Source organism: Mytilus trossulus, unplaced genomic scaffold (assembly GCF_036588685.1).
Source record: "Mytilus trossulus isolate FHL-02 unplaced genomic scaffold, PNRI_Mtr1.1.1.hap1 h1tg000138l__unscaffolded, whole genome shotgun sequence".
In the NCBI taxonomy this organism is placed as follows: Eukaryota; Metazoa; Mollusca; class Bivalvia; order Mytilida; family Mytilidae; genus Mytilus; species Mytilus trossulus.
The window spans coordinates 3175157-3195125 of NW_026963302.1; the positions used below are offsets into that span (position 1 = coordinate 3175157).

The 19969-nt window shown below is 30.5% G+C and overlaps 1 protein-coding gene across 1 annotated transcript in view; it reads left to right on the forward strand.

Moving 5' to 3' along the window:
- The window catches only part of LOC134700434 (E3 ubiquitin-protein ligase RNF213-like), a 128443-nt gene that overhangs the window by 70628 nt on the left and 37846 nt on the right, over positions 1–19969 (forward strand). The window contains exons 50-60 of the mRNA XM_063561826.1: positions 2183–2469; positions 2694–2808; positions 3273–3389; positions 3699–3806; positions 4524–4577; positions 7122–7319; positions 7929–8028; positions 17507–17541; positions 17907–18004; positions 18583–18739; positions 19736–19925. Coding sequence (XP_063417896.1) covers positions 2183–2469; positions 2694–2808; positions 3273–3389; positions 3699–3806; positions 4524–4577; positions 7122–7319; positions 7929–8028; positions 17507–17541; positions 17907–18004; positions 18583–18739; positions 19736–19925 — 1459 coding nt within the window. The remainder of the gene's footprint in view (positions 1–2182; positions 2470–2693; positions 2809–3272; positions 3390–3698; positions 3807–4523; positions 4578–7121; positions 7320–7928; positions 8029–17506; positions 17542–17906; positions 18005–18582; positions 18740–19735; positions 19926–19969) is intronic.

Here is a 19969-nt window from a genome sequence, read left to right on the forward strand (position 1 = left end):
TGAAACTTCAACTGCAAGTGTTCATGTCAAACGCTCAGGTGATACCAAACGGACTGGAACTTATAACTTAAAGATAAAACCCGAGAATTCCGGGTAAAATAGTTTTGAGCGGGAAATACAAATATAAGATTTTTGGTAGGAATGAAAAAATGAAATAAAATAAAATCTTGCTGGTAAATACAAATAAAAGATTTTCAGGCGCAACGAATTTATAGGGTCGGTCGGTAAAGGGCAAACAATCAATATTTTAATTTAAGCCTGATAATGGTCTTTATATAAGTATAGTAAAAAAACAACAATTAAACAATCCTGCTACAGATGACCGTTTTACAAAGTCATTTATATTTTGATTAAAATTAAGCTAGATATAAGAGACTGTTTATTTTTGACAAAAGTGGGGATTACAGCTAATTTCCTAAAGCATGTAGAGCAAGACTTTAGTTAGCTTGCTTGCTTTGTTTTTATATTGTAAAATCATTAGGATAACACCCAATTAAATTCAAATATTATATATACAGGTTAAACTAAGTCTACATACATTAGTTAAAGATGTCAATCTTTTTTACAAAGTTTGTATAAACAATTATACAAACAAAGCAAGCAAGCCAACCAAACTTTTGCTTTACATGCATTAGGAAATTAGCTGTAACATATTAAGGAGGCTAGCGGTATAAAATTTTCAGTAAAAAATTAAACATTTATTTTTAATTACAAATTTCCTTTATTACCTTTAGTAGTTGTTACTTTATCGTATGGTACAAAAATCTTTCCAAAAAATCAATTCGTGTTGGTCCCAGGTGACTTTTAAAATGTAGATATCATTGAAAAAGCTCCAAATTATCTCACTTTTGTGCAAGAATGCCATTTTTTGGCATTTAAATTGAAATATCTTTTTTAACTCATCGGTGACCTATATTTTTCATTGTTGTTTTCGAATAAGCTGTACATAAACTAAATAATTATTAAATTTAAGCGATTTCTGTTATATAGTTCTTTTTTTATTCAGATTTTACCTCTAGTATTTCTCCTTTTAGTTCAACAGAAAAAAAAGACATTTACTATAGGATTAAACACATTTTTTCTAGAGGTTAAACAATTTTCATAAAATTTGTAAATTTTTACTAACATTTTCCACTGAAACTACACGGACAAGTTAATTATAGATAGAGATAATTGTAAGCAGCAAGAATGTTCAGTAAAGTAAGATGTACAAACACATCACAATCACCTAAACACAATTTTGTCATGAACTGTCTGCTTCCTTTGTTTAATTCACATATACCAAGGTGAGCGACACCGGCTCTTTAGAGCCTCTAGTTTTATTTAGATTTTACCTCTAGTATTTTTCCTTTTAGTTCAACAGAAAAAAAAGACATTTACTATAGGATTAAATAAATGCACTAAAGCTTCCAAAATGTATAAAAATATAATTTCAATAAAATTCCGGGAAATTTCCCGAATGATGGGATTCTTATAATTCTTCAGCCAAACATACGCGATTATTAATTTACATTCTTACTTTGATGGCTACTATATGTACCATCAGAAGCACAATGGCATGTCGTAACTAAGGAGTACGTCACCATCTTGACTTTCTAAAAATCTTAAATGTTCGATAAATGCAACAGAATCTAAAATGAACTAGCACCTACCTCAAACACTTCATTTTAATTAGATAGTATCAGAATTTGAAGCGTACAAGTAACGAAATAATCTTCCGTCTGAAAGTTTTCAATTGTATGACGTCGTGTTTTGCCATGACGTAAATTCGCCAAATCGATGTGAGCGTAAATGAACGGTGATCTCATTTTTTTATTTCATTTTTCTATTTTAAGTATAATTATATAAGATATATTCATATATAGAAAAATATAGCAAAATCCTAAATTAAATAAAAAAAGGATTTAGACCTGTGAGGCCCCCTTAATACATTTAGTACAAATTAAAACATGATGTTTAGTTACATTTAATTTCACAAAACTGTTAAGGAGAACTGTGTTACTCTATTCCCTTTGTCGATAGTTCTATGAAACATAGATTATATAAGTATATTGGGGCTATTTAAAAAACATGTAAAGCAGTATTTTTTTTTTTCTTGCTTATAACAAATGATTCTTGAATTCCATGGAGCTTATGCTTTGACTGATAAATCATTGTTCATCTTGATATTACTCTGTTGTAGGACTCTATTCATCAAAAACATCAGCAGTATTGTGACACTGAAGAAGAAATAACTGTAACAACAAGAATGATCAGAGAAGCCAGCAACACAATTTGTAGCAATGACATTGGAATGCTGGAAATAATTCAAAATATTGCAAAGATTAAATTTTCCCTATCTGTGGTTGCACATTATGTTCAGAAAATATGTGGAATATCTCAAAGACGAATACCAATAACAAGTCATTTAAAAAGGTTGTTTGAAACTGCTGGACAGCTCTGTGAAGACTGTGCTTGTCCATGGCCAAGGTAATTTGACTTTAAATTTTGAAAAAATATTATTTTTATTTTTTTCCCTTTTATTAATGTTCTTATGGTGGGTTTTTTCAGCTTTAAATTTAAATATAAGCAAAAGCAAGAAAAGTTTGACAAGGTTTATAGACCATACCCAAGATGAAATTTTGTTGTATTAGAAACTGATACCAAGTTGTATACTCTGTTGTTATTTGGTGATTTTTACTTTCAATTTGTAGGAAATATTTTGTGAAACATTTATGCAGAAGTTTTGGTATAGATACTTACCAAATAGTTAAAGACAGTTTTGACTTTCTTGAATGGATACAACTACCTGACTTGAAAGGGAAAGAGGTAAATCTGTAGTATAAAAGTAGGGCACTTATTTCTCGGAATGGAGACTTTATTATGATCATTATGGGTGGATCGCCTTCTGTTGTAAACATTTCAATTTTATACTATTGTTGTTGTGAAAGATTCCAAGAATATATTATTTGTGTTTAGCCTTGTTTCTAACTGATTTTGTAAAAATTTTTTTATTATCTCATATGGTTCATGAATTCTTTCAATTTATGGTCAAAGTTTGAAATAGAAGCTTTAAATTCAGCACCCAAATAATGTTGCTGTATGAAAAATTACTCTAAATTATGACCTAATTTTGTCTCCAATATGACCGCTGTAATGGAATACCCTTTTTTGATATTTTTTTGCTGAAAATGCAGTTGATTTGGGATATTGTTAAATAATAAACCTCTGTAAGGTATATTAATGCATAGAATAATATTGAATGCACTGGTCTGTAATATTAATTTTTGCAGGTTAAAGAATGTCATGACAGATACATTGTTTGTGGAGACAAATACAAAGCTATCAGAGAGGCAGTTGTAGCAGCAGGAATTAGTCAGAATGAAACTGAACTTCACGAAGCATTGTCAGTAAGTGTCAATTTTTTAAAAGTTTCTCTGAAGAGGTATCTTTAATATTTAAGTTTCACCCTGTAATTGATTCTCTCCTGTATGTGAGGGCTTTAAGTACTAACACACTAAGAACTATTCACGATTCCTGCATGGAATCCATTGCAAACCAACTTTCTGTTTATCAAATACTTATACTTGAGTTTTATTTGTGCTCAATAGCCTTTAGTTCTGCTGGTTTTAGGGACGGTTGGGTTGCTCTTTTGAACCCATATGATCTTTTATTCATATGAACATTTTAATGCTATGCCATATTTTTGCATCTTCTAGGTACAACATAAAGATGCTTGGCAGACAAGAGTAATGGTTCTTTTAGCCTTACACAGAGAGGTTGCTATGAACAATATTCACACAGATGAACAAAAATTTTCTGATCAGGTGATATTTTCATGATGTACCTATTTTTATATAAACTGCAAAAAACAAAGTGCTATAAAAGCATTTATTTGGTACATTTTAAAACTTTTATTGAATTTGTGTAATTACTTTAGACATTGGAATATCATATATAGTAGTAGTATTTTAAAACTGTTAAAAAACAGTTTACAACTGAAGAACAATATTGTTTTACATAACAAAAAGGGGGGGATCCTGTTACGATAAAATAACTTGAATATTGGTGATTGATCAATGTTAGTGATGATTCACTTTGAAGTAACCTCACATGCTTTCTGTATATTCAATAGAAAGTTTATCAAAGAGTTTTAATCAAAGTAATCACTCAAAAACAGGCAAATATAAAAAAGAAGATGTGATATGATTGCCAATGAGACAACTATCCACAAAAGACTAAAATGACACAAACATTTAAAACAACTATAGGTCACTGTATGGCCTTCGACAATGAACAAAGCCCATACCACATAGTCAGCTATAAAAGACCCCGATAAGAGAATGTAAAACAATTCAAACAAGAAAACTAACGCATTTATTTATGTAAAAAAAATGAACGAAAAACAAATATGTAGAGTGTTTTTTGGCTGCATCTCCTTATTATACAAACTGTGGATAGCAAGACATTTTGAATTGTTAATTTCACTTAATATTAAACTTTTGTGTGTAATTTAAAGGTCGAATATTTGATTTTTTTTACAGGGATATCAAATTCTAATAGAAGCTCTATCAAAGCATGCATTATTTAAAGATCAGGTATGTATTGTATCTTCACTGTTTGATGATTAGGTACCTTTTTCTAGTTTTTATACGCCTGTCTTTGAGACGGGACGTATTATGGTATACTGTTGTCCGTCCGTCCACACTTCGGACAATAACTCAAAAACACTTTCACCAATTTCCATGAAACTTAAGTGAATTGTTAATATCTATTGACGTAAGCTCCCTTTCCTTTTTTTTAAATTTCAGATTTTAAGTTTTGGATTTATGGGGCTTTATTCATTAAAAAAAGGGGTGATTTTCAACACTTCGGACAATAACTCAAAAAGGCTTTCACCAATGTCCATGAAACTTTGGTGAATTGTTTATATCTATTGATGTAAGCTCCCTTTCAATTTTAAAAAAATTCAGATTTTAAGTTTTGGATTTATGGGGCTTTATTCATAAAAAATGGGGATTTTTAACACTTCGGACAATAACTCATAAAGGCTATCACCAATGTCTATGAAACTTTTGTGAATTGTTTATATCTATTGATGTAAGCTCCCTTTCAATTTTAAAAAATTTCAGATTTTAAGTTTTGAATTTATGGGGCTTTTTTCATAAAAAAAGGGGGATTTTTAACACTTCGGACAGTAACCCAAAAAGGTTTTCACCAATGTCCATGAAACTTTTGTGAATTGTTTATATCTATTGATGTAAGCTCCCTTTCAATTTTTATGAATTTCAGATTTTACATTTCCGTGTTATGAATTTTAAAAAAGCAACGGGCGTATCATGCGCTAAAGCGCAGCCCTTTATTTATTTACCCTTTGGTGGTTTTTTTTGGTGAGAGAAGGGAGTATGTTGCTACCATGATATAAAAATGTTGACCATGATTTAATACAGGTGCAAATTTTGTCTTGCCTGTGACTATGTTGCAGCCAATCTTGTGTCTGTGAATACAGCTGACACTCAGAGTGTAGACTAAATGTATTCAGAATGTATCAGGTAGATTAACTGTTGTTAACCTAGATCTTGCACATATATATAGAATTATAGATGCTCTGTGACCTTCAGACAACATTCTTATTTATGTATCTTAAAAATCACGATATAACCTGAAACTGTAATTCCATTCTTTAACAGATTAATGGGGTCGTGGGTATATATCTTCTTTTTTTAATATAGGATTTCGCCATTTTTTTATAATGAATAAACTTTATCATATACGTAAAAAAAAAAATTGAAAAAATTGGGTCACCATTCATTTAAGCTCCTAATCTGCCTTAAAGTATGCATTTGTGTAAAGGTACTTTTTCTCTGTTAAACTAATAGAAGTAATATCAAAATAGAAAAAATAAAAATTACAGAAATCACCAAAATTTTACTATTGTTTAGTTTAATTATGTACAGCTTATTTGAAAATAATAATAAGTATATAGGTCATAGATGAATTTAAAAAGATATTTCAATTTTAATGCAAAAAAAATGCAGTTTGCACAAAAGAGAGATAATTTGGAGCTTTTTCAATGATTTAAACATTAAACAGTACTTTGGTACTGGCATGAAAATACAGATTTTTTTGTATTATTAAAATTTGCTGTTACAAAATATTAGAAATTATTATAAATTAAGGAATGTATCTCCCTCATGCAAAGCTCTGATTCCTTTCACAGATTTGGCTATACTTTTTGGACCTTTTGGATTATAGCTCTTCATGTTTTATATAACCTTTGGATTTCAAATATTTTGGCCACGAGCATCACTGAAGAGACATGTATTGTCGAAATTCGCATCTGGTGCAAGAAAATTGGTACCATTAATTTTTTTATTTCCATTGAAAAAGTAAGACAGTACAAGAGAGCCGTGGTGTAGTGGTTAGTGCATCGGACTACTAACACAAAGGTTCCTGGTTCGATTCCCGTTTGGGATGAAAATTTCAGGAACTCAATTTTCGGCTCTCCCTTGACACCATTTGCGAGTATGGTCTTGAGGAAACGATGATAGTCCGTCGGACGGGGAGGATAAATGGCTGACCCGTGTTAAGAGAGAGGCATATCTCTTGCACGTCAAAGACACCCTTGTAGATTTCAAAAAAGAGTAGGCTAATGCTGCTACAAGGCAGCAAAGTGGAAAGGGATTAATTTCCTGTTTACAAAACTTTGAAATTTTCGAAAAACTAAGGATTTCTTATCCCAGGCATAGATTACCTTAGCCGTATTTGGCACAACTTTTTGGAATTTTGGATCCTCAATGCTCTTCAACTTTGTATTTGTTTGGTTTATAACTATTTCGGTATGAGCGTCACTGATGAGTCTTATGTGGACGAAACGCGCGTCTGGCGTACTAAATTATAATCCTGGTACCTTTGATAACTATTAATATAGATTGCAAAACTAAGTATCCCAATCCACTATAAATAAATATGTTTAAACTAAACTAAAGAGGCAATAACAAAACCTTAAAACAAAGATAACTCCTGATGACCTATAGACATAGGTAAATTCCTATTATTTGTAATTATATGCACTTCCATACATCAATATTTTTGTCAAATTTTTATTTTACATTTCAGTTGATATTTTTTTTTAATTTTAGGATGAATTACCCTCTACAGTAATGAAAAATGAGCTTTGGAAAGATCCAAGATTCAATATTTACTGTGAAATGAACTTGAAACAACAAAATTTTAACTGTTTATTAACCCATTACTTGGTTATGATGATGGAAATCCCAGGAGAGAAAATCCTTTTAACACCATTAAAGAACATTGCTTTGTTTCCAGAAAATATGATTGTAAGTGTGCCATCTTTATCAAGTTTTTTCCATACTTTGTTTGAACTCAAGAGTTGAATATGAAATCATGGTATTACAATCTCACATTTATTGGTGCCTATATTATATATTATTTAAGGCAGGATGTATATGGAATTCTTTACTTGCAAATGTTAACTCTTAAGTTTAGTTGGAAAAACTATCTCTTTGATGAATTCAAATTAACAATTAATGCAAAACTATATAATTCTATGATTTCCTGAAATTAGTGGATACTGCAAGGTATTCACAGTTGTTTTAAAATGACACAAAAGACAACAAAAGTCAAATTTTTACTACAAAGTACTAGTTCATCAGCAAGTGTGAAGTGTGTAGTACAAATTTTGAGATTATTGCAGTTAGCTAAAAATAATGTTACAATAATGGTTGTTTTGCAATGTAATTAGAACCATCACAGTTAATCAATTTTGAAAAAAAGTCTGGAAAAAAAAATCTTATCTGCATTTCTCTCTCATTATTAGAATTCTTCATGAAAAAATATTCAAAGAAAAAACTTTTTGACAGTAGCAAAAGATTTGCAAAATAGGTTTGTGATTAATTCATAATTAGATCAATTGAAATGTTATTCAGGATGCCTATTTTCCTACTATGCCTCAAGATGAAGCTGTTTATGCAGCTGAGGCAATTTTGCAGGCAAGACACAGTAAAGATGAGAACCCTGTTCTATACCGTAAGTTTATGGAAAACATGTATCTGCACAATTCATTTTTAATTTAAAATAAATTGATCTTTAGCGTTACTTTTGTATTTACCAGTTCATTATATGGTATGGGTATAATCTAGACTGAAAACAGGATGATGAAATATGATAGATACAGTACTTGCAACCTTAGGCGTTACTATTTCAGGGATCAATCAGCGGTCATCGATCAGTCACCGATCAGTCAAGTTCGCGTCAAACTCACGTCAGCAATCCATCAGACTTATAGGAAAAGTGATTGACTGATCGGACAGATCTGACGGATAGGACCGATCAACCTTGATAACGGATTGAACTTGAATACGTCACATGATAAACTAATACAAATTACGGAATCTTAGTTTCGTTTAATTTAATTAAATTGGCGGCTCGTGAAAATCGAACGTTCAGTGATACGTTTTGTTTATTAATCATTTAGCAAAGTTTTATGAATTGAAATGAAAAAAACTGTACAGATAAAAACCTGAATTGAAATATTTTCATTAAAGAATGGTCTTTTTCGTTTTATAAAGGTAATCTTTTTTCAAACCCGGCGAGTTCTAAAACGGTGTCTACATCGCGATTTTGATTTTATTATTTTCCAAACATAATCGGGGGAAAAACAAAATGAAAGGATCGGTTATTGAAAAATGTAGTCTATTTTTCAATATTTTAAATTTTTGTATCCTTATCATCATAAAACTCTTTTAAAAAAAGTTATCATAATCACGGACTATCTATATTCCTATCACAATCGAAGCCGTTAAAATAACAAATTACAAAAATAAATGCTGTTTTTTAGCTCACCTGGCCCGAAGGGCCAAGTGAGCTTTTCTCATCACTTTGCGTCCGGCGTCCGTCGTCGTCGTCCGTCGTCGTCCGTCGTTAACTTTTACAAAAATCTTCTCCTCTGAAACTACTGGGCCAAATTTAACCAAACTTGGCCACAATCATCATTGGGGTATCTAGTTTAAAAATTGTGTCCGGTGACCCCGCCAACTAACCAAGATGGCCGCCATGGCTATAAATAGAACATAGGGGTAAAATGCAGTTTTTGGCTTATAACTCAAAAACCAAAGCATTTAGGGCAAATCTGACATGGGGTAATATTGTTAATCAGGTGAAGATCTATCTGCCCTGAAATTTTCAGATGAATCTGACATTCTGTTGTTAGGTTGCTGCCCCTGAATTGGTAATTTTAAGGAAATTTTGTTGTTTTTGGTTATTATCTTGAATATTATTTCAGATAGAGATAAACTGTAAAAGGCAATAATGTTCAGCAAAGTAAGATCTACAAATAAGTCAACATGACCAAAATGATCAGTTGACCACTTTAGGAGTTATTGCCCTTTATAGTCAATTTTTAACCATTTTTCGTAAATCTTAGTAATCTTTTAGAAAAATCTTCTCCTCTGAAACTGCTGGGCCAAATTATTTGAAACTTGGCCACAATCATCATTGGGGTATCTAGTTTAAAAATTGTGTCCGGTGACCCCGCCAACTAACCAAGATGACCGCCATGGCTATAAATAGAACATAGGGGTAAAATGCAGTTTTTGGCTTATAACTCAAAAACCAAAGCATTTAGAGCAAATCTGACATTGGGTAAAATTGTTAATCAGGTGAAGATCTATCTGCCCTGAAATTTTCAGATGAATTGGACAACCTGTTTTGGGGTTGCGGCCCCTGAATTGGTAATTTGAAGGAAATTTTGCTGTTTTTGGTTATTATATTGAATATTATTATAGATATAGGTAAACTGTAAACAGCAATAATGTTCAGCAAGGTCAGATTTACAAATAAGTCAACATGACCAAAATGGTCAGTTGACCTCTTTAGGAGTTATTGCCCTTTAAAGTCAATTTTTAACCATTTTTTCGTAAATTTTATATATCTTTTACTAAAATCTTCTTCTCTGAAACTGCTGTGCCAAATTGATCCAAACATGGCCACAATCATCTTTGGGGTTTCTTGTTTAAAAAATGTGTGGCGTGACCTGGCCATCAAACCAAGATGGCCGCCACGGCTAAAAATAGAACATAGGGGTAAAATGCAGTTTTTGGCTTATAACTCAAAAACCAAATAATTTAGAGAAAATCTGACATGAAGTAAAATTGTTAATCAGGTCAAGATCTATCTGCCCTGAAATTTTCAGAATTGGACAACCTGTTTTTTGGGTTGCGGCCCCTGAATTGGTAATTTTAAGGAAATTTTGCTGTTTTTGGTTATTATATTGAATATTATTATAGATATAGGTAAACTGTAAACAGCAATAATGTTCAGCAAAGTAAGATCTACAAATAAGTCAACATGAACGAAATGGTCAATTGACTCCTGTAGGAGTTATTGACCTTTGTAGTCAATTTTCAATCTGCTTCCTTTGTTTAATATTCACATAGACCAAGGTGAGCGACACAGGCTCTTTAGAGCCTCTAGTTTAACAAGAAATATAAACAATTTCAAACAATGCAAACAACATTACATTATATTTTTCTGATAGTCTTTTTTTTACCTTAATAAAAAAAATAACTACTCCTAAACAACAAAAAGTACAAAAATCCAATGGTGGTGAACATAAATATATTCCTTAAAAAGAAAGAAATAATTTTAAGCAGATTTATTCTTGAATAATTTACATTTTCTACAAAAAACATATGAAAATCATTTATAAAAAGTGATTGTGATTGTAATTACAATATTTTTCAATATGAAAAGAAATATTTGCATTTTAGGTAACGCATACAAAAGAATAATATCTTTTTTCTTAATATAAGCATAATCTATGAAGACCAACCAATCCTGATAAACAAAAAGTAATGGAATCATATGACGGTTAATAATTTGTATCAAAATAAATCAATAGCTGCATGCTTATTCCACAAAAATAAAAGTTTAAGTATTTTAATTCTCATTATATCTCAATTCTGATTAGAATAGTTGTATCAAGATGGTAAAAATAACTGATTTCAAATAAAATAGTATCATTTTTAATAAAAGGAAGAATAATTTGGGTTATTTTAAACAATGCGAATAAAATTTTAGTATGATTTCTCTGACATTATTTGAATTTGATGAAAAAAAACTATTCTAAACTATAAAAAGTACAAAAATTCAATGGCGGTCAATAATTTTCAGTAAAATGAAGAAATATTTGCATTTTAGGCAACGCGTACAAAAATTTTATATCTTTTTCCTTAAACCAAGCATATTTCATGAAGAACAGCCAATCCTGATGAACAAAAAGTACTAAAATCATATTATGGTTAATAATTTGTATCAAAATAAATCAATAGCTGCATTCTGATTCCACAAAAATAAAAGTTTAAGTATTTTAATTATCATTATATCTCAATTCTGATTAGAATACTTGTCTCAAGATGGTAAAAATAACTGATTTCAAATAAAATAGTATCCTTTTTTTAATGAAAGGAAGAATAATTTGGGTTATTTTAAACAATGCAGATAAAATTTTAGTATGATTTCTCTGACATTATTTGAATTTCATTAAAAAAAACTATTCTAAACTATAAAAAGTACAAAATTCAATGGCGGTCAATAATTTTCGGTAAAATGAAGAGATATTTGCATTTAAGGCAACGCGTACAAAAATTTAATATCTTTTTTCATTAAAGTAAGCATATTTTATGGTGAACAGCCAATTGTGATGCACAAAAAGTACTGAAATCATATGACGGTTAATAATTTGTATCAAAATATATCAATAGCTGCATTCTTATTCCACAAAAATAAAAGTTTAAGTATTTTAATTCTCATTATATCTCAATTCTGATTAGAATACTTGTCCCAAGATGGTAAAAATAGTATCATTTTTAATAAAAAGAAGAATAATTTTGGTTATTTTAAACAATGCAAATAAAATTTTAGAATGATTTCTCTTACATTCTTTTAATTTTTATGAAATAAAACTATTTTAAACTATAAAAAGTACAAAATTCATTGGCGGTCAATAACTTCCAGTAAAATGAAGTAATATTTGCAATTAAGGAAACGTGTACAAAAATTTGATATCTTTTTCCTTAATGTCAACATAATTTATGAAGAACAACCAATCCTGATGAACAAAAAGTACTAAATCATATGACTGCTTATAATTTATATCAAAATAAAGCAATAACTATACAAATCCTTGGTTAAAGAATCTTAAATCTTATTATAGCCTATTCTTATTAAAAGATTGTCTTGAGATGTTAAAAATAACTGTTTTCAAATAAAATGGTATCATTTTTAATAAAAAAAAGAAGAATGATTTTGGGTATTTAAACTAATGCGAATAAAATTTTACTATGATTTCTTTGACATTCTTTTAATTTTAAGAAAAAAACTACTCATTTTAAACTATATATATATACAGTAACGACATAACTATTGCTGTATTCTTTGACAATAAGGTATATTTAACAAGTCAGAATTATCAATGTATTATCGTGGTATCAATATATGTTAGAAATGTTAGATACCTGAATTATTTGTAATTTTGGCAAGGACAGTTCATCACGTCCACTGAAAACATGATTTTGTAAGATATCACTTATCAGCCTCCAGGCGGCAAACCAGATTAATTTCCTGATGATCTTAACTACAGCATTCTGATTATCGTAAATTTCTACATATTATCATTTTTTGTGAATTGATGTTTGTTTACATTATCAACAAATGTGAGTAACATTCTAGGTCGAGTTGTCGTTCGTAGTGATATAGTTTGTTCCAAACCATTTTTTGTTTCTGGTACATAACACTATTCAGTACATATTTGTTAAATTGAATAGATATTACTGTATTGAAATCATTTTTTAAAGAGACTTATCTATGTTCTAAAATTTAATTTTTGCATCGTTGCTTATTATTTATAACCCTTGTTCAAAGACTTAATCATTTTATATAAATTGTTTGGAAATATCCTGTTGATTGAAAGCAGTAAAACTGTATGTAGTTAATATTGAGATGTTTGTGGCCTAACGTTCAGTCCGATCATGGAGTCCGACCATGGGAAGCTGCGCTCTGCCGGCTTCGTTCTTATTGGAGTCATTAAATGCAAAATTTCTCTACTTTTGGTCTACATAATAAAAATTGTACTGATTGAAAAAAAAATATATATTGTTTTCATTTATTTTATTTAGATAGCGCTATTACATTCGGCATCCATCATATTTTTTATTTATCAGTTGTCAAATAAGACCAATCTGTGATCTGTATCCCCTGCATAATGGACCCTTTTCTACCTCAGGCATAGATTACCTTAGCTTGGTTTGGCAAAACTTTTAAGAACTTTGGTCCTCAATGCTCTTCAACTTTGTACTTTATTTCGCCTTTTTAACTATTTTGGATTCGAGCGTCACTGATGAGTCTTTTTGTAGACGAAACGCGTCTGACGTATATATGTAAAAATTACGAGTCAGGATTTTTTTGCTTTAATCTGAATGGACAATTTTTTTTCACACATCTAATTTTTTAGCTCACCTGGCCCGAAGGGCCAAGTGAGCTTTTCTCATCACTTTGCGTCCGGCGTCTGTCGTCGTCCGTCGTCGTCGTCCGTCGTCGTCCGTCGTCGTCCTGCGTTAACTTTTACAAAAATCTTCTCCTCTGAAACTACCAGGCCAAATTAAACCAAACTCGGCCACAATCATCATTGGGGTATCTAGTTTAAAAATTGTGTCCGGTGACCCGGTCAACCAACCAAGATGGCCGCCATGGCTAAAAATAGAACATAGGGGTAAAATGCAGTTTTTGGCTTATAACTCAAAAACCAAAGCATTTAGAGCAATTCTGACATGGGGTAAAATTGTTTATCAGGTCAAGATCTATCTGCCCTGAAAATTTCAGATGAATCGAACAACCTGTTGTTGGGTTGCTACCCCTAAATTGGTAATTTTAAGGAAATTTTGCTGTTTTTGGTTATTATCTTGAAAAATATTATAGATAGAGATAAACTGTAAACAGCAATAATGTTCAGCAAAATAAGATTTACAAATAAGTCAACATTACCGAAATGGTCAAATGACCCCTTTAGGAGTTATTGCCCTTTATAGTCAATTTTTAACCATTTTTTGTAAATCTTAATTATCTTTTACAAAAATCTTCTCCTCTGAAACTACTGCGCCATATTAAACCAAACTCGGCCACAATCATCATTGGGGTATCTAGTTTAAAAATTGTGTCCGGTGACCCGGTCAACCTACCAAGATGGCCGCCATGGCTAAAAATAGAACATAGGGGTAAAATGCATTTTTTGGTTTATAACTCAAAAACCAAAGCATTTAGAGCAATTCTGACATGGGGTAAAATTGTTTATCAGGTCAAGATCTATCTGCCCTGAAAATTTCAGATGAATCGAACAACCTGTTGTTGGGTTGCTACCCCTAAATTGGTAATTTTAAGGAAATTTTGCTGTTTTTGGTTATTATCTTGAAAAATATTATAGATAGAGATAAACTGTAAACAGCAATAATGTTCAGCAAAATAAGATTTACAAATAAGTCAACATTACCGAAATGGTCAAATGACCCCTTTAGGAGTTATTGCCCTTTATAGTCAATTTTTAACCATTTTTCGTAAATCTTAGTTATCTTTTACAAAAATCTTCTCCTCTGAAACTACTGCGCCATATTAAACCAAACTTGGCCACAATCATCATTGGGGTATCTAGTTTAAAAATTGTGTCTGTTGACCTGGTCAACCTACCAAGATGGCTGCCATGGCTAAAAATAGAACATGGGATAAAATGCAGTTTTTGGCTTATAACTCAAAAACAAAAGCATTAAAAGGAAAACTGGCATGGGTTAAATTGTTTATCAGGTCAAGATCTATCTAATTTCAGACGAATCGATAGTCAATTTTTAACAATTTTCATAAAATTTGTAAATTTTTACTAACACTTTTAACTGAAACTACTGGGCCAATCATTATAGATGGGGATATATGTACGCAGCAAGAATGTTCAGTAAAGTTAGATCTACAAACATATCACCATCACCAAAACACAATTTTGTCACGAATCCATCTGTGTCCTTTGTTGAATATTCACATATACAAATGTACCAAGGTGAGCGACACAGGCTCTTTAGAGCCTCTAGTTTAACTCCCATGCGTATTTGTAATTATCAACTATATGGCATCCACTCACAGAATACAAACTATCTTTTCACAAAACACTAAAGATTGCATAACAAATACATATTCAGGGTTTTTATCGAGCACAAAGTGATGAATTAATTATCAAACAATTTGGTTAAGCAAAATAAATATCCAAAATATGTTTTAGAAATAGACTATAGTTGACGAGCTACCCCCTCGTGTAACAAGATTTATCCCTCCTGAGATTTAAACACATTGAAATTCGAATTGAATTGTATCCCTTTGATAACAGCCAGTTCCAAATCAAGATTATTTGTTTGATGATTTTTAATTGATTGACAATACTTTAATAAAGGAAAAGGATAATACTTTCAATTTCGGGGTCCTGCAAAGACTTTTTCACCTTCTTTTCTAATTTTACATTAAAAACCAAAATTTAAATGAAAAGGCTAATTATGGTTCAACAAAATCAAAATTAAACAGATACTTATTCTTCAAATATTCATATTGTATACAAAATTAGTTATAAAAAGGAATTTATAACAACTGATTGCAATTGAAGTTACAATATTTTCAAATATAAGAAGTATTTGCATTTTAGGCAACGCGTACAAAAATTGTATTCCTTTTTCCTGAAATCATATGGTGGTAAATAATTTTTATGATAATAAAGCAATAACGACATTCTTATTCCACAATAATAAAAGTTTTTAAGTATTTCAATTCTTATTATATCTCAATTCTAATTAAAAGACTTATCTGGAGTTGTTTGATTTCAAATAAAATAGTGTCATTTTTTAAATAAAAAGGAGATTACTTTCTGGTAGTTTAACATAATTTTAAAATGATTTCTCTGACATTCTTTTAATTTTATGAAAAACGATCTTTTCTAAACTATAAAAAGTACAAAATTCCAATGAACAGTCAGATGAGTTGTTGTCTTTGATTCTTGACTGTACAAGATATCAAGTAATTCCTCCATCTCGACAAGAAAAATTTGTGGCCATGAGCAGAGGCCTGTGCTTTGTATTACACATTGCGAGAAGTGATAGGATTAAGTCATTACAATAACTGTGGTCATAGCAGTGGTGCAATATAGTGTCACAGGGTGACAGGAACATTCATTATTTAACTGCAACATATATAGTGAAAGCAGAATGCAATTTAGTGTCACTGGGTGACAGGAACATTTATGTTTAATTGTATAGTGAGAATATACATATGGTAACCGTGAGAGTGACGGAGGATTAATGATCTCATTAGAGGAATTAAAATAATAATAATAATTTTAATTCTAGGATCTATATCTTATTTTAATAATAAGTAGCTCCCCAGACGATTAGGTGGTGTTTCAGTCCAAAATTGAAGAACAGTAGTGGACGTATTACGTTGTACAAACAACGGTTCTCCAAGATAGTGGAGGAATACTACAAAAACAGAACAGAATGGCGGAAAATTACCAGCATTTTCCTAGGGAAAAGTTCATGTTAACCAACACATGTAATACAATTATGTATTATATATGTCTCTGATGTTTACAATATTTAATACAAAACTATTAATCAACGCAAACAATTAATGCTTTAATTAAGCATCTTCTACTGTTCTACTATTTTTACTTTTCAATTTAATTACAAATTAACGTGTAAATTATGGTGTCTTCGTCGAGGTCCGCGTTCATGAATTGTAAACACTGTTGAGTTCGGTTTACATAAGAATTTGAAATATATACGTAGCCGTCCGTTCCGTGCATAAATTTGATTTCCTGATTGATCGATGACCATTGTCACGGTAACTCTCACATAGGTTATTTGACTTATCTGAGGGATCCTATGGGTCATCGATCAGTCAAACATCCGTCACCGATCATTCACCGATCAGTCAAGTTTACGTCAAACAGTAATGCCTACGGTTGCAAGTACTGTAACATAGAAAATAGGTGTTTAAGTATTCTTGCACATTAAGATGTTATTCTTATCTTTGTAATGGGTATTTTATTTGATAAATTTATACATTTAGGGTCTTTATAATCTTAACTTTTCATTAATGTTGCTCAGAAGATTTGCTTATGAGGTTTCATGCGACTTTGACCTAATATTCATGGTTCATTAATTTTCAATATAAAATAAAATACTGATCAGACACTGAATCAGGCGAGACATTTTAGCCTGTGTCCTTTTTGCAGATGAAATTTTTGCAAAATTCTATATAATACATAATAGAATTTTGACCATTAAAAGTTGAAATCTAGCTAACCACACATTGCTTTTTGTAAAATAACTAATTTTTAAGGAAAAGTCTAACACTGTTAAGAAGTGAAGATGGTGTTCTATATGATATTTTAAAGCTATGTTGTAACACCTTTTTCTTTCAACAGAATGCCCAAATGGTCATCCATACATAATTGGAGATGTAAGTTTGATATTTTGTTAAACAAAGTATTTTGTATATTCTTATGATGTAATGTGTGATTTATGACACTCACAAATGAAAAAAGAAAATTAATATACAAAATATGAAGTCAATTGAGTATGTTGAAGACAGTAATGTCCAATAAGGAATGTAACACATTTGCAATTAAACTTGTATTCAAAGGGAAACATATTTGTTTGCTTCAATCAATGGGATAAATTTAAAGGATTCAAGAAACTACTCTTTTGGAACACATGATATCTTCTAAACTTATTTAAATGTTGTCAAATATGTAAAAAAGGAAAAAACCTGAAAAAAGACCATAGATGATTTACATTAAAATATGGATGTGATTTATGTTTTAGTGTGGACGTCCATATTATAAAGGTTCATGTAATGTTTGTGGTGAGAGAATTGGAGGAATAAATCACTCAGCTTTTAAAGGAAATGTAGTGTTTAAAGGGTAAATATATAATGCAATACTTTGAATCTTAAATTATATTGTGGAGTTAAATCAAACCAAATCTATCAATTTTCACATTCAAAGTTTCAACCTTATGTTTTTCTGTATCAAGGTGTTGGTTTGTTTTAAATAAGAACACATATTTAAATTTTGGCTCACAGGTATTTCCTTAAATTTGAATCAGACCAACTTCTAATTTGAAAAAGGGTTTCTACTCATCAAAACCTTGAAAAGTTTATTGTTCAGAAAAATATGTAAAGAAGATCTATTTTTTGCAAGGAGTACCCTAACAAAATACCATATTAATTTTGTGGGGCTTAGATATTTGTTCATTCATTTTCTCAGTTTCTATGTGAAAGAATGATCATATATTGGTCTAGAATCAAGCTATGTCAGAGATGTTTGTGCCCCGTCTGCTTCAAATGACACAATGTTTCATGTTTTAGCCATTTTGTTATACATGTATATAGAATGAACCATCTGCTTCAAATGACACAATGTTTCATGTTTTAGCCATTTTGTTATACATGTATATAGAATGAAGAAAATAATGGCCATCATGAATATGTTTATTTTAGTGATACAACAGCAACTGGACATATTCTTGGTAGATCTGGAGAAAGAAGTCAGAACCAGACGGTTGTCCAAGATAGAAATCTAGATAATTCATCAGTAATACTTCTCAGATTGTTAACCCACATGTCTATGTTTGTTGGATGTAATTTTAAGCCTGAGGTAAAATTTAGAAAATTACTTGTAAGAATTTAATTTCCAGTTTTTAGGAACAATATTATTTGGTAATAATTTGGTATTTACTTAAGAAATGACTGTAATATTTTTCTGTCTTGGTTCAATAGGCAGAAAAATTATTACGGTCATTTCTTATAATTTAATATTTAATCCCTTTTAAACCGGAGTAAATCATGAAAAAACGTTGATGACGTCATGGTCACATGACAACATTATGTCTATGAGCTGATAAACAAAAGATGTCAGCCAATCAGAAGACATGTTACATCCAAAATTAAATATTAGACAATGCATTGAAAGTCTTTCCCTGCAACTGTCATATTTCTCAATAAATTTTAAGAAAGTTCCATTCAAGTATACTTTTGGCTATATATATTTATGAAAATGTTTTAATTTTGTATTTTAGTAGAAATTCCTTTTATAGATAACGATAGTCTTTAATATTAAGACTGTTTTTATTTTACCAACTTATGACTTTGGATAAAATTGTTTTTCAGTAGGTTACCTATAGGGTGTTAGGACATCCTGGTACTGACTTGTTGAAAGTAATCAAACAAAAATAAATTACACATGTTACCCCTCCCCCTCTGGGACATTTTTATAGTTCATCAAATCAAAAAGGCTGCCTTTTGAAAGAGTATTATAGGTCTGCTCCTAGGAACATAATTTCTAAATCAGAATCAAAATATTTCTATCAAGCCATGCTCTATACTAATTTTAACATGGGTAGGCACTTCATTGGTTCATACTTTACACCTCACTAACGCTTGATGTAAAGTTACAATGTATCAACAAATATAATGCCTACCATGTAAAAAATATCAAAATCTGGAGACAAAGATTCAAGACCTTCATGGAATCAATGACAAGTTAAATTATTAGCTCATAATAACATTAAAGTTCTATTAAATGTATTGTTTTATGATGTTTATATATAATGAATAATGAAAAACAAAGAAACAACATCAATTTCAATTTCAGGAAGTTTTAAAGTCAATTAGAGTAAATCCTGAAATACAGTTACCAGAAGTTTCTGATTTTCTTTTGGAACACATTGGTTTTGACTTGGAGTGTTTGCATAGAATTCTAGGAAAAAGCCATGATGATATATTTTTGCTAATACATGGAATAATTGCAAGAATTATGGAAAAACATACAATGAGTGTTATAGGTAATAAAGACAGTTTTCCCTAGAAAATTTTTGATGTATGGTGG